At 39.2% G+C, this 15,675-nt stretch overlaps 1 protein-coding gene across 5 annotated transcripts in view; it reads left to right on the top strand.

Annotated features, from left to right (window-relative positions):
• Positions 1 to 15,675, top strand: part of ARHGAP32 (Rho GTPase activating protein 32) — a 107,009-nt gene that overhangs the window by 48,216 nt on the left and 43,118 nt on the right. The window contains exons 10-11 of one of the 5 annotated variants that reach the window (XM_087939106.1): positions 3,182 to 3,232; positions 5,185 to 5,253. The exons of 2 other annotated variants lie outside the window; for them this stretch is intronic. In XM_087939106.1, the coding sequence (XP_087795232.1) occupies positions 3,182 to 3,232; positions 5,185 to 5,253 (120 nt within the window). Of the gene's footprint in view, positions 1 to 3,181; positions 3,233 to 5,184; positions 5,254 to 14,268; positions 14,318 to 14,505; positions 14,697 to 15,675 lie in introns of those variants that run through there. 2 more of the 5 variants (XM_087939105.1, XM_026709199.2) reach the window with 2 other exon arrangements.

The following is a 15,675-nucleotide window of genomic DNA, read 5'->3' as shown; positions in this document are numbered from 1 at the left end:
ATTTCTTGCCAAGTAAGACAGATGCAAAATATAATTTGCCTTTTCTTCCATTGAATTTACTCCCTGCATTTCAGACTCAGAACTGATTCATTGCTGTGCCTGTTTTCCTCTTATTTCCTTCTTTTTATCTGCTAAAGAAACTCTGTTGGACTAAAACCCATTGCTTATTTTTATGAATTTATATGCTGACTTCCAAAATAATAATAAAAAAAGCCTCTGCCAAAATAAAATAAAATAAAACACCTACATGTTTTCAGGCTGTTTCCTAAAAGTCAACAATTAAACAGAAACACCCATGCTAATAATGAAGAGCATACAAGCAATAATTACCGAATGTAACTTCCAGTTTGTGTGTAAATGTCCTTTAGAAAGCAATAGAGTCAAATCTAATGTTTGATGAACCGTATTTCAGAAGTTGTTTTGACCTAGGACTGATTTTCCTTTGTGTAGTCGAATGTTGAATGAGTTATGGAATAAGGGAAGAATAAACATTATGTGTATCTTTTATCTTCCCAGTCTGTGAAATGAGATAGGCATTTCTAAAATGTGATTAATAAATAAGATTTGCTTAAATTAGAGAGGATTTTTTTTGAAGCTTTACGTTAAGGAAAAATATTGAGGAACATATGCATTGTGAATCTTCTTTACGGTTTAATAACTAATTAATTATATTGTGGTTGAGGTCAATTCAGGTGGTACTGTTGTCATCACTTTTTAGTTGCTTGTGCTTTCTCAGAAGGATCAGGAGGATTTTTGGTTTTAAGATATTCAGATACAACCGTTGCAAAGTATATTGTAAGATTAAACAGACATGAACATGAATCTTGTTTCATCATATACCCGAAGGCAGAATTATATTGATGGAAAATGAGAGTCAGCATATCAACATGGGTTCTCTCAAATAGACGAAGCAACAAATTAGCTGTGTTCCCTTCAATGCTAGCTTCACTCTGTGGTCACTGAAAACAAGTTCTCAAATATTTTGGGGTTGCAAAACTTGTTAGTTCTGATTTTAAAGGATCGTCCAATTTGAGATACTTGGGATAAGAGTAGACTTAGATAAAGTCCAGAGCTTACTTTCTCTCCAAAACTTATTGCCTAATTCCAAATTGATTTGCAAAATCTTCTAGATCAGTCTGTTGCAATTTGGGTTAAGGATAAGGAATAGTAATTTCTTTTTTTTAACAATTGGCATAAAACTTCTTTCTGTGAAGGAAAATGCAATGTTCTCCTCCTCTTCCAAATATTTAAAATCAGGAGTGTAGGACTAAACATCTATGTTTTGGGGAAATGCTATACGTATTATTTATGATATTGAGTGGTTGTAATGATGTGTACCTTGTAATGTCTAAACGTGGCTGTGGCCTGTTCTTTGTGGTGTATAATTCCATTCTTAGTTGTATGAATCTGAATGACACCAGTCTGTTGAATAGTGCTATAAAAGAGAAAGATGGAACTGACGTTTCAGCTCTCCCTACTTTATAAAATCATGATATCAGGTATCTTCATCGTTTTATTGTTCTCTTCCGATTCCTTTTCTTTTGGTTGCCCTCCATATCATTCGGATTGGTTTTCATATCACTGCAGGTCTTTCAGAGATGCCATCAACTTCATGTGAATGTTTTGTTTGTTAGCTTAACCTCATGCTTTTCATCTCATTTTTACATGTGCTTTTCTGATGTTGCCTAGGAAGTGCTTTTATTAACATTTGAGATTCTACAAATAACATTTTAACAAAATAGAAGATGTGGATTGAAGTTGCTTGTCTAGGAAACACATGCTGTTAAAAAAAATCTCTTAATGTTTGTGCCTTTTCTAAGAACTTGAAAACATTGCTAATACTATTATGCAAATGGAATTCATCCTGGCAGCGCCTGGATAATGTAATCCTATTTTGTGGGATAAAGTACAATAGCACATGAATCTGATAGTTTTTACGTGGCTTTTGTTTTAAATCTCTTTTTAAAATAATAGTTTTTAAAAGTGTAAGAGTTAATGATACCCCATTATAGCATATACAATAGAAATCAAGGTTACCTAGGCAACTTATACAGGACTAGGAAACTTGGCAGCCATTTTGAAACTATTGAATTGGTGGGTTCCAATTGTTCCACATGTTGTCCACAGCCATGGATAATATGTACCATTACAGATGCTTGCAAACGCTGGATTTCCTGAGATAGACACAGCACACGACAGGCTGCATATAAGCAGAGATCTGGTACATAAAATAATTCAAGCGGTCTCCATGAGTCAAGTGGTTGAACTGGCCCACAAGGAAGTCTGTGTTGATCTAATTGACTTTCATTGAACTTGAAAATGGTGATAGGAGCACAATTCAGTAAATGCAGTTTCTGAAAGCCAGGGATCATAAACCTTCCTTTCCAAAGAGTTTTAAAATTGTCCGAATGGAGAAGGAAAGCATATTTCAGATTAATAATACAATAGGCTCTCAAAGAGACTCTTTGTCTTTTTAGTTCCTAATTAATCCATTGAGCACTTACCAGCTTATAGGTTGGTGTTTGGTACTAAATAAACCTCTGTGAAATTCTTTGGCTATTTTTATAGCATCGTTCTGCGGCCAGCCAAGAGGTTATGTCAGGATAATGATGGAACGGATGTATATATAAAGGAGACATAGTATTGTCATTCAAAATGCATCTGTGTTTTTTTGGTGGGGGTAGTGGGGTAGGGGTTTTATAAATTATTTTTTGCAGGTTTTGCAAATTGGGGGTGGCCAGGGAGAGAGGGCTGCTTTCAAAAGCAGTGCCCCACTCAGGTTTATTTTAGTGTGGGAAATGATGCAGGTAGATAATTATTTCCACAATTACAAAAAAGATCTTCTGTGTCTCCTTGCACTGATGGCCAGTGGTTAGCCAGCTGCAGAATGGTAACTCATTCTCTAACTGAATCACTGTAAGTGTTTTGAAAGCAAATACACCCTAATTACAAAGTACTGCTGAATAATACAAACTTCCATTGATTTTCAGAAGAGGTTTGGGGCGTGTGCAAACAATTGTGGAAATCCTCAGCACATGCAGAATTAGGTTCCTGTGTAGCATTTAACTCTTTGCACAATGTTAAAGAAATGGGTGCATGTCTTTTGAAATGAAAATGTTTTATTTTTCCAGGTGGATGTTCCTGTTAATAATGTGTTTTCTTTTAAATTGTACTTTCCCAGTTTCCCCTGCCCCTGGAGCCCGTCCAGCATCCTGGAGCTACTTCCCCCCTTGTATGTTTTCATTTATTCTTTTTCCTTTTGTTTCATCATTTTTCTTATTTTCAGCTGTATTTGTAATTGCATTCATATGCAATGGTAAACCAGAATGTCTGTTACCTCCCATTTGAGCTCTCAAGGACAAGTTCTGTCTTAAGGTTTTTGGTCATAGTTTATAAACCAGAAACCATGCCATGTTCCTTTCTGGACAAAATAAAACCAAACATGAGAATTTGTTCTTACCTTTTTTACTTTGAGAATATCACAACAAACAGACCGTGGAAAATGCTGTCTGGGATGATGTGAAAATGATTGATCAAGATACTTGCATTTGCTGTTTGTTCCTGAAAAAGTCAGAATTCTGGTATACTGTTGTATATTAATGTACTCAGTATTTGAGGAATGTGCAGTGACTTTTTAGTGAGATTTCCTTGTAATTTTTTTATTTCACAACTTGCGTTAAAATGAAATCTACAGTAGAAGGTAAATAAGGAAGAAGAAAAAAAAGAGCTTGAAACTAATTTTTAGGAGTAACTAAAATTGCTTACTATTTATTTATTACACAAGCAGTATTTGTAAAATAATATCCCAGAGTAAGAGATTGCATAATCTTAAAAGTGTATGCTTTGGAAAAATGTTGATTTTCCTACAGAGTTGCATTAAGGGTTATTTTTTGTGTGCGCACAGACTTACACATTTAGTGTTTTCTACAATTAATTCCTAGACTGAATTTTTGAATTGCATGGAACCAGAGAATGAGAATTACATAAGCATAACAGTATAGTATTAATAATTTTAATGACCATCTATAATACTTTTCTTCATTGTTAGTGTCTTTAGCAGTAGTGGAAGCACATCAGCTTTTTCCTACAAAACAACCTGTCACACAAGGAAAGCATTCCTGTGCAGTAAGATTAAATATTTTAATACTATTTATATTTATAATGGAGACATATTATACTCCAACATTACAGCAAAAAAAGGGTACAGAACAAGGAATGGCAAAATATATTGCCACCGAGTCTCCAAAGTATATCTGGAAGAGTACAGTTTCTTTCCCTCACTTTATTTGGACCTAGCCTTTTGGAGAAACCTACACAGATACGAGATGTGCTTTGAGAAATTTCATTTGGGGTAAAAGGAAAAGCAGTGGAAATTACAGCTTGCTGTTCTTTCTTGTGATATGATATAATCTTAGGGAGAAATAGAAAGCGTATATGACTTTCTGGCTTGCTTGGGCATAACATCATGGAGGACAGTTCAGCTGATTTTTCATTCCTTTCCGATATCCTTCATTAGACAGATAAACACACTTGCCATTCTCAGATATCACAGCATATGGCCCGAAAAATATTTTTTGTGTGTTCCATACTAGACTTGCTTTGCAGCAATATTTGTTCAACGAGTCTGTCAGTTTCATCACCACATACTTTGAGCATATGCTGTCAATTTTGTTCAGCATACTATTAATAAAACAAAACCATGGCAGCGGAGAAATTGGTAGGTTATTTTGAAGGCCCTGGCAGGTGGTATACGGAGATCCAACATGTGACCGACTAATGGGAGAGCTTTGCTGATGTTCTTAGCCTTCAATTGTAATATGCTCTGTAAGGGTTGCAGTAAAAATGTAATACAATACCTTCTAGCCCTAGAAAGGGATCCATTTTAACCCATCTATTGTTTTCTTTAAGTTGTGATTGATTTTTCACATTAAACAAAATCTTAGCAGACATTAATAAGAATAGCCTTGACAAACCAGCAATTGCCATACTTTCAGGTAGAAGGGAGCAAATTCCAATCAAAAGTCACATTTGTTTCATGTTTCACTTTTTAGAATGTAACTGAGCAGTCATTTGAAATTAGAATTTCAGTGCCTTAGAAAATCAAGGTGCTCATATACATCGTTAAAAATAATAACATTTTTATCCTATTTTGCTCCATTTCCCACCCTCCACAACTGCATCCAGATTTGGAGATGGATAGTAATGGTTCAGCATCTATTTCAGAGCCTTTGAACCAATCCCAACTGAGCTCAGGTAGAATGGATTATAGTTGATAGTTTATAAACAGACTAACCCATAGTCTAACTCTGTATGTTGTAGTAATAATGCCAACTAATGATTACTTGAGTTTGTTTAACTCTTTGTCTGTTACAAGGTAGAATATAGTTCCAGTTATACCCACAGGCTTGTCTCCTAAAAGCTAGAAAATATCTTTATTGCTATATGTGTATGTAAAAATATTTATGTTGATGGATATATGTAATGCCAAAGAAATCAATGTGGTAACCAGAATTAAGGTTTTTTTTTTTTCCAGAATTGATGCCTGGGATGTATGACTTGCAAGTTGGGCGCCATCCATTTGTGTCAACATCATTTTTAAAAATATCAAATTTAACCTAATTTCCTATTTCTAGAGCTTTCCTATACATTTCATGTACATCACTGCTATTTCTAATTAGGTACAAGGGAATGGTGTAGAAAAAACAGAGAACAAAGGGTAAATGTTGAAATCATATTTTTTAAAAAGCTGAACAGCCATATTATATACAAAGCTGCCAAGGTATCACTAGCTATGGTATAGTTGTCATAGCTACATTGCAAGAGCTTCAGATGAAGTTCATTTATTGGGGTAAAAATAACCAGAATATGCTGATGTGGTTAGCGTATGTTGGGCAATGTCCCTGCATTAAAATGGTTATTTTAACAATCACTGAAACACTTGTTGTTGCCTTTTGTGACTCACTCTATTTGTCATCATAGCCTAGAGAATGTAGGCTGGATATTACTAATTGAGTCCTGGAGTCTATAGATAGGGGCATCATATATTATTCTAAGAAGGAGGCTCAGGAAGTCAGAAAATCCAAGTTATGTTTATGTACAAAACTACATGTAGAAATCCATGCCAGATTTGGCCCTAATAGCTAAGATCCATTCCTCTGACTGGAAATAGGAAAGGTAATAGTGAATTCCTTGCAATGAACAAACTATTCACAACCACTCTAAAATCTAGTGTCTTTGTTAGACTTCTAGAAAGGGCTTTTATAAAGAGGCTTAACATTAAATGTTCACTAAATGGATCCTCCTCCTGCCTGCAGGAAGCCAAAATTAAGTTATATTTCTGTGAATTGAAGCAGTTAGTCTGAGGATATGGAATGAGCGACATAAAAAGTAGGGTAATAGTAATTAGCAGCTCAGAGTCTATGGGAGTGGGTGCCTATAATGAATTTAAGTGAACAACAGCAATAACAACAACAATGAGTCATGTCTTCTCTCAAATTGTTACTACTCATGAGTCATTGTGGAGTTGGATAGCCTTGTAAGTCTAAATTATATGTTCGTGCGTACTAATTGCCCACCTAGCAGTTTGAAAGCATGCAAATGCGAGTAGATAAATAGGTACTACTTCAACGGGAAGATTACAGTGTTCCATGCAGCCTTGGCAAATAGCCATGCTGGCCACATGACCATGGAAGTTGTCTTCGGACAACGCTGACTCTCTCAGCCAAGAAATGGGAAATGAGCACCGTGTCCGACAATTGACAAGACTGAGGGGGAAACCTTTACCTTTTGTATACTGAGCAATGTTGGGTCTCAATTAGATGGGCTAATCAAGTTGAAGTATCCAGACAGTCAATGTGGAAGCCAGCAATCCCTTCAAAGATGGTAACCAGAGTCCAATCCATAAAGTAAAAAGGAAGGCAGCATTTGAGTACAAACCAGCCAAAATCTTAAGACATCTATCCAAAAGTCAGGACAGCAGGTCAGAGGAACATACATAGTACTGGCATTTCCCCCCCAGCATCGCAGTAATCACATATGGGAAGTTCTACATAGAAAGCTTCAAACTTCCAATACAACACACAAGAAGGGCACACTGCTCACTCATAATGCAAGGATACCTGAGAACAGCAATGACTCATTATTAAATTGTTACCCTGAAGGAGCACTTCTTTGGAAGTCTTTACTGTTCTGCATCTCTCTCTCTGTGAGATGATCCCATGGAATGTAGCTCTGAGGTCACAGACCTCCAAGGTCCCTTCCAACTCTGTTTCTATTCTATTCTATTCTATTCTATTCTATTCTATTCTATTCTATTCTATTCTATTCTATTCTATTCTAGTCTAGTCTAGTCTAGTCTAGTCTAGTCTAGTCTATCCTATCCTATCCTATCCTATCCTATCCTATCCTATCATCCTGTCCTATCCCATCCCATTCCTAGGAGGTAGGGTCTTCCATGTATTGTGTGAAAGTGGATGCGTCTGAAGTCATATGCTACATTCATCGGACCACATTCTTCTGCTCCTAAATGTGTGACACAGGAATACATAGCTTCTTATTCTTTTCAACATGGCATCTAAAATAATAATGAGAGTAATGTATCAGCATAGGTAATCAGTTCCCTGAGGTACTGATTGTCTATGGAAATTCTCAGTCATCCAGGTCATGTGTCAGCATTCCAAGTAACAACCTCCAAAACAGACAACTCTTCTCAAAGTTCCACTTTATTAGAGATGTCATATTGGCACATCTGGGAAAACCTGAATCTGAGAGTTCCGGGTTTTCCCTTCCCAAAAGAGAAATTCAGAGATCCATCTCCTTCCTTCATCAGTCCATCACATGGCCCAATTGTGTCTTCATCCCATCCAGAGACTGTCTCCAGTCCCTCCCCTCCAGGAGCAGGGTGGCACATCCTTAACTCTCTTGGAAAAGAATGTTATTGTGGCTAATCATCCGCTGCTCCTTAAATCCTCCTCCCAAATTCCCAGACACTAAATGCGGCAGCCTAAAAACTCCAGGAGAAAAATGGCTTCCCAGGCTGACATCATGGTTGCCCGAAAGGTGCTTTTTCAAGAGACAACTGGACTTTAGAATAGAATAGAATAACAGAGTTGGAAGGGACACTGAAGGTCTTCTAGTTCAACCTCCTGCTTAGGCAGGAAACCCTATACCATTTCAGACAAATGTTGTCCAATCTCTTCTTAAAAACTTCCGGTGTTGAAGAATTCACAACTTCTGGAGGAAAGCTGTTCCACTGGTGAATTGTTCTGTCAGGAATTTCTCCTTAGTTCTAGGTTGGTTCTCTCCTTGATTCATTTCCATCCATTGTTTCTTGTCCTGCCTTCAGGTGCTTTGAAGAATAGCTTGACTCCCTCTTCTTTGTGGCAGCCCCTGAGGTATTAGAAGACTGCTATCATGTCTCCCCTAGTCCTTCTTTTCACTAGACTAGACGTACCCAGTTTCTGCAACCGTTCTTCATATGTTTTAAGCTCCAGTTCCCTAATCATCGTTGTTGCTCTTCTCTGCACTCTTTCTAGAGTTTCAACATCTTTTTTACATCGTGGTGACCAAAACTGGATGCAGTATTCCAAGTGTGGCCTTAACAAGGCCTTATAAAATGGTATTAACACTTTATGTATTCTTGATTCTATCCCTCTGTTAATGTAGCCTAGAATTGTGTTGGCTTTTTTGGCAGCTACAGCAAACTGCTGGCTCATATTTAAATCGTTGTCCACTAGGACTCTTAAGATCCCTCTCACAGGTACTACTATTGAGCAAGCACCACATATACTGTACTTGTGCATTTGATTTTTCTTTCTGGCCTCTTCAAAATCACTTTTGGGGCTACTGATAGTGCAGTTCTCCAACGCCCTCCCCACTGCAGGATTTACATGCAGTGTGATATTAATAAAAACGTTATCTTTTGAAACAACATCAAACTATGCTTATTCTTTTTTTAAACATATTTATCTCGTAAACATCTTTTTTTAAGCTACCCCATACTGAGTACCTTAGAAGCTAAGGGTTGCTGCATTAGATGGGAGATCCCTTCCAATTATTAGATTTTTGTTATTGTTGTTAGCTGCTTGTATCTCTGCCCATACCTACTGGTTTCCTTATTAATTAATTAAGTAGTTTAATAGTACTTTGAAGTTACTTAGCAAATAATACACTATCAGAAATCGTTGCTGAATGTTTGTGGTTTAACCTGAATTGGAAACATGTTACTCCTTCATTCACTCATCCCAAGATAGTCCTTGTATAGTAGCTACAGCTTGATAAAGATTGGAATGACATTAAAGGATGGAGATATATATATACCCAAACAAAGCTGAATACCTTGGTTGTTCGGGTTTTCGGCGTAAGATTCGAAGTATCTAGGCAACGTTTCGATGAAGTCTCATTCATCATCTTCAGGCTTCTGTCTCCGGCTCTGTGCTTCTCAGAGTAATGTGAGATTGCAGCTGCTTCCTCCTTTTAACTGCCAGTGGGGGTGGGACTTGATTCAGTGGGGGCTTGGCTGTGTTCTGATTGGGTGGGGTGTGTTCTCATTGGTAGGGGTTTGGCTGTGTTCTGATTGGTTGGGGGTTAGCCGTGTTCTGATTAGTTGGAGGCGTGTTCTGTTCAGGTGGGGGCTTGGTTGTGCTCAGGTTAGTCTTAGTTGCTGGGGGATTTGAGCTGGTGAGTTGTGATCTTGCTGTTTGGCTTCTAGTTCGTGGTCCTGCTGCATCTTCATAGTGGGTGTCGGTTTGCTTCATGTATGGCTCGGAGGGGTTTAAAGTGGGTAGTGATGCAGCTGCAGTGAAGCTTCTGGTCCAGGGTCGTGTCTCATCTTCTGGGTGGGTGGGAGTCTGTTTTCTACATGGAAGTGTGGTGGTGGCATCTTGTGTGGCTCTCATGGGTGTGGGTCTGGTGTCCTTCTTCATGTTAGGTACTCGTCTGTTCATGAGGGCGGGTTTCCAAATGGCTGGAAGGCGGGAGGTGTCGTCTCGTTTGTTCATGCTGTGTGGAAGCAGCTGCAATCTCACATTACTCTGAGAAGCACAGAGCCGGAGACAGAAGCCTGAAGATGATGAATGAGACTTCATCGAAACGTTGCCTAGATACTTCGAATCTTACGCGGGAGAAAACCCGAACAACCAAAGATCCACATATAAATACCCGCGAGAACCTCAGAAAACATATATATATATATATATATATATATATATATATGTATATGTATATGTATATGTATATGTATATGTATATGTATATGTATATGTATATATGTATATATATATGGTATTCAGCTTTGTTCGGGTATTTTCCCACGTCATTATAGTTGTGCTTTTAAAGTTGTAGCAACGTTTTGGCAGACGAACACAATACAGAAGCCTGATGATGGCAGATGAGATTCTGCCGAAACGTTGCTACAACTTTAAAAGTACAACTATAATGACGTGGGAAAATACCCGAACAAAGCTGAATATCATACATGTAAGTACCTGCGAAAACTTAAGAAAACACACACACACACACACACACACACACACCATTCTCAGACTTGGTTGAAACCTAGAAAAGAAGATATTGTGAGCTGTAATTTTTAAGGCTGACTCAGACTGAAGTCATTTGCGTTTTAGAACTATTTCTTTTTTTGTCTTTAATCTGAATACTAAGGCAGAGAGATCTTTCCCCAAGAGGGAAGATAGACTGCCATGAATTTAATGGGGTATAGCAGCTACAGAAGAATGGGGGGGGGGGAACACCGTTTCCCTCTGGTAGAGTTCACTGGAAGATCTTCCTTTTTTTCACATACTCTATGCCACAAGAGTCATTTTCTCTTTCATGGCTGAACTATAATTCTTTTTCCCCATTTGCTTCTAATGCCTCCTTTGTTCCCCATTTCTTCAGTGTGGATAAGCATAAAAAGAGAAAGAAAATTTGGGGAATGGAGAGGTAGAGAGACATTTCACAGATTGTATATGTATATATATTCTCTCTCTGTCTCTCTCTGTCTCTCACACACACACCTCTGTGTGTGTGTGTTGGTGTGTGTAAAACTATAGCACAGTGCAGCTTCCCCCAGCTTATTCCAGATACATGGGACTATTATCTGTTATCATCCTCTGCCTATGAGCTATTATCAGATTGCATTATTTACTGAACTGGGACCTCTGAGTTCCTGGAGACCATTATATATATATTTTTCCCTTGTGTGCCCCATTAAGCTATATTTTATTCTCCTTTCTATGCAACTGCTGTTAGGTGTGACAGCTGAGCAAGCACGGCTGAATATACCAGCCTCAGACAAGCCCATTATTCCAACTCAGTTCAGGTGCCTCGAACAGGTAAAAGCAGTTTTTTATGAAGAAAGGATGGAAGAGAGATTGTGTAGGCGATGACAATCACAATTAGGGTCGTTTCCTAGCTAGAATTATTCCAGCACTTGGTGCATCTTGCACAGCGGGCTACCAAATGAGTTGCCGATAGATAAAAACAGTACCCCAAACCTCATGTATTCCTCTCATGTTTGTTGATGTGAATGTCAAGCATGCATGAATTAGGTTTCCACCACCGTTGATTTGATTTGACAAGACTGTATGCTGACAACCAGGGAACATGTCATCTTTAAAAAAAAAACCCTTAATTCAAATAATGACATTTAAATGCTGGTGGGGATTTCCTTTCTCCTCAAAGATAACCAAAGAGAGGGGGGAATGCTAAGATTCTGCATTTTCCTTTGTCAATAGAAATAATGCTACTTGTTTTCCACAAGCGTAGCTCTATTACCCCTTATTACAGTTAAATATTAAGGACAAATTTATTCAGTCATCTTTCATTAATTTTAAACGTGGTGGGCAGTTGTCAAATTCCATGCCAGCTGGCCTCTGTGCTGTTTCAGTGCTCTTTTTCTGCCTATAGTACCAATCCTCCTTTTTGTAATCTGGATATTTGGAATTCTCACTGACAATGTAAGTGTTGGCAGGTTGTGAGATATTCAGTATTACCCACTGTTTTATTTCCGATGCAAAAGATTCCCATTTGGACTGAAGAAAGATAATCTTCTAAGATCTCGAGAGGACAAATTATTTCAAGATCGAATCTGGTTCAGCTACTGGGACCAGAGATTTACTCCTCTGAGCTTTCAGACTTTTGCTGGAGCCTGCCTTCTACTGGAATGCGTGCTTTGGGCTATTCTCTTGAGTCGTATTTATGTGGTGCTTTCTTATTGGTTGATTGGTGTGTTGATGACTTGCAATTGGTTGTTGTTTCCTTGTACTGCGAAGCCCTCATCTCCTAAATCTGTGGTAGTCAACCTGGTCCCTACCGCCACAAATGGGTGTTCCAGCTTTCATGCCTTTGTCCCCTACTTTATAAATCACCATTACTATGGAACCGGTGGGCAGTTAGAGAAAATTTTACTACTAACAGAGATACAAAAGTGGGCTGTAGGTATAAAAAGGTTGACTACCCCGACCTAAATACTTGATAAGCAAGTGGTAAATCATCAGTCCTGTTAAGTGACAAGGGGCCCATTTTCCAGGCTTCAATGGGCCATTTTGGACCCCTTGTTAGTTAACAGGACTGCCGATTTACCATTAGCTTATCAAGTATTTAGGAACTGAGGGCTTCGCCGTACAAGGAAACCATAGCCAATCTCCAGTCATCAACATACCAATAAGCCAACAGGAAGGCACCACATAAATACGACTCGAGAATAGCCCAAAGCATGTATTCCAATAGAACAGGGGTGTCAAACTTGCAACATCACAACATTTGATGTATCATGTCTTTTCCCTTCTTCGCTAAAATGGAGATGGGCGTGGCCAGAACATGACACACCTGGCCCATGTGCTGTGAGTTTGACGCCCCTGCAGTAGGAGATGGGCTCCCGCATAAGTCCAGAAGTTCAGAAGAGTAAATCTCTGACTAACCCAGATTCGATCTTCCAACATTATTCTGGGACACGTATGTTTGCCTTCAATTCGTGAAAGGTTGTTTCCCCTAATGAGAAGTTCATGGCAGCAGAGTGGCGGGGAGAACTGAATGAATAAATGACGTGGAGTTGTGGATAGTCAGTGAGACCGTCTCTTCTTTAGCTTTCTTTGCAGGAAACAGAATGTGGCACATAACTTGTACTTTGACCCTGAGTATCTCAACTAAACAGAGATTTGAACTCAAGGTTCCCTCTTCCTGATTCTTACGTGTTAAGAATGCTTTTTATGAATTGGGCGAATTTGTTTCTCGTGAACTTTGTAGTCCTACTGTGGGTACGTTCATTCTGCAAGTTTAAACAGGCTCCTCACTTTGCCCGAAGACCTTGCCGATCTCGACAAAAACAAACAGTTGAAGTCAAACCCGTATTTTTGTTTATTGATTGTTAGATGTAGATCCTACCTTTATTTTGCATAACTCAAGTTGCTTCCGCATGTTTTCCCTTCAGCAATAACCCTGTGGGGTAGGTTGGTCTGAGAAGGACTGTCTGGCCCAGCCACCTTTCAAGCCTAAGAGAGGACTAAAAGTCACAATCTCCTGGTTTTTTTAGCCTGGTGTCTTGGTATTTACACCAAGTGGGCTCAAACCCAGTGAAATTACATTAATACCCCTTCTAAATATATCCCCTCCTTTCACCATCTGCAGATTTTGGCATATCTCCATAGTTGCAATCATGAGCTAAGGAAGAAGGCGGGGTGGGGGGGAGTGTGGGAAGACTTGTTTCTAGCTTAAGGAAACTGCTAGGAAGCATTAATGTTTACCATGAACATATCTAAGCAGCTGAAGAATTATTTGACAGGATTCCAAAGCAGCAAAGTTATCCTAAATCATCCTAGCTGCATTTGCTTGTCCTGCTTAGCAAATAACCCTAGTTAGTCTTATTTAAATCAGTCTTAATCAGTTTCCCCAATAACTTTATCGGATGCCTGGCAAGGCATAAAACTAGAGCCCTCTCGTTACATTTTCTTCTTTTTTACTCCCTGCCCATGATAATTAAGACTCGGCCAAAGGGATAAAAACGGGCAGTGGGCTGCCTTTCATTAGCCCCCCCCCCCCCATCTCTCTTTCCCCCCCCACACGCTCATTTGAGCCAAGGGACAGAAGTGCTTTCATGCAAACTCCCCGGATCTCCCTTGCTTTGAGTTTGCCCTGTCCACTGAGTCATCTCTGCTTTTATGGCTGCTCCCTCCCGCTTCCTGTTGCTTGGTTGATGGACTAGAAATGACACAAGGCTTTGCAAGGATGGGCTGGCCTCTGTTCAGCCGCTAAGAGTCACCTGAGCGGAGGCGTGGCCCGGTGTGCGAGGTGGATCTGGGCAAGCACAGCTTGCTTCACAAAGGTGAGAATCTTGGGAGGGGCATCCGTGGTTGTAGGCAAGGCGGAACCAGTGGGTGCCCCAAGGAGGTGCTTAAGTTCCCCTCCCCTCCAGATACAAAGCTGTGCAGGAAGCTACTCTTAACTGGAGGGGAGAGCTCGGCTTGGAGGGTGGGAGGGGGGAATGGACTGTGTGTGTATGTGGTGAGGACTTTGTGCCGTGCAGTTGATCTCTCCCGCTGCAGGCTGTAATTCCCCTGAATGCCAAGCCAAAGCTGATCAGCGAAACTCCTCCACCGGTTTCTTTATTATACAACTAAGCTGTCTGCTGAGTTCCTCAGGACCGATCGACTTGGGGCTTTATCATTGCTATTATTGTTTGTGGACAATAGGGGACAGAAAAGGTAAGACCATGCTGCTGATTTGTCAGGTTGTCCAGGGTTGTTGTTGTTTTGTGTGTGTGTGTGTGTGTATGTATGTAGAGGTAAATACATGTAGACATTCTACTTTTGCTGATTTTGTTGATTTGTTTCTGGGCATCTAAAGTGATGTAAGGCAGTGTGAGACATAGGCGTTGATTAAAAAGAATCCTCTGGTGTGAGTTTTACTTGGTACTTTGGGGAGGCTGTTTTGTTTGTTTGAGCCCGAGGAGTTTTGGTAAGTGCTGTCAATATGAACTGAGTAAACGTGCTTCGGAAGATGATGGGAAAATGGAGTGGTTTGTTTTATTGGCATCTGTCATTTCATTCTTTCCTACCTACATGGGGAAAGAAACACAAGAACCTGTTACTCAGGAATATTCAAATGTTGTGTGTGAGATTGTAACTGTTGTATCTAGAAAAACTAGTTTTGTTGTGTTATAAAGAGTAGGATTGTTGGATCTGTGCCCTACAATCATTTGCCTGGCTGGGAGATTTCTTGTCAAGCCAATAAAAGCTTTTTAAGAAGGACAATTTCCCCTCACTAATTATAGACTAGACGTTGTTGTGATTATTTGCCTTTTCATAAATATCAGTCCTCGGGTCTCATGGAATTGTAGGTATGTATTAACTCCAATATGGCGGGGGGAGAACAAAACTTTATTAAAGTAGACATGAGGTCATAGCAAATCACTAGAGATGTTGGAGATATTGGTTACCCCATAAATATTTTTTATTCATGTGTATGAAAAGTATTAGGGCAAAAATTCAGATCAGGAAAGGACTCCCATCATTTCTCGTCCCCATTTCCTTTCTTTCCGCTTTTTTAAAAGTTTCTGAACAAGTCTTTGTAGCTTTGGATCAGAACAGCTGCAGCACAGTCCTATGATATGCTAAAACACCTCAGAGTAGCTACATTTATTTCTTTTGCATATTGGATTGAAAACACATTATTGCTTCCTCC

Source organism: Pseudonaja textilis, chromosome 9, assembly GCF_049901715.1.
Source record: "Pseudonaja textilis isolate UNSWEBS1 chromosome 9, rPseTex1.2, whole genome shotgun sequence".
NCBI lineage: Eukaryota > Metazoa > Chordata > Lepidosauria > Squamata > Elapidae > Pseudonaja > Pseudonaja textilis.
The sequence above is the reverse complement of the archived record's forward strand: the minus strand, read 5'-3'. Positions and strand labels throughout refer to the sequence as shown.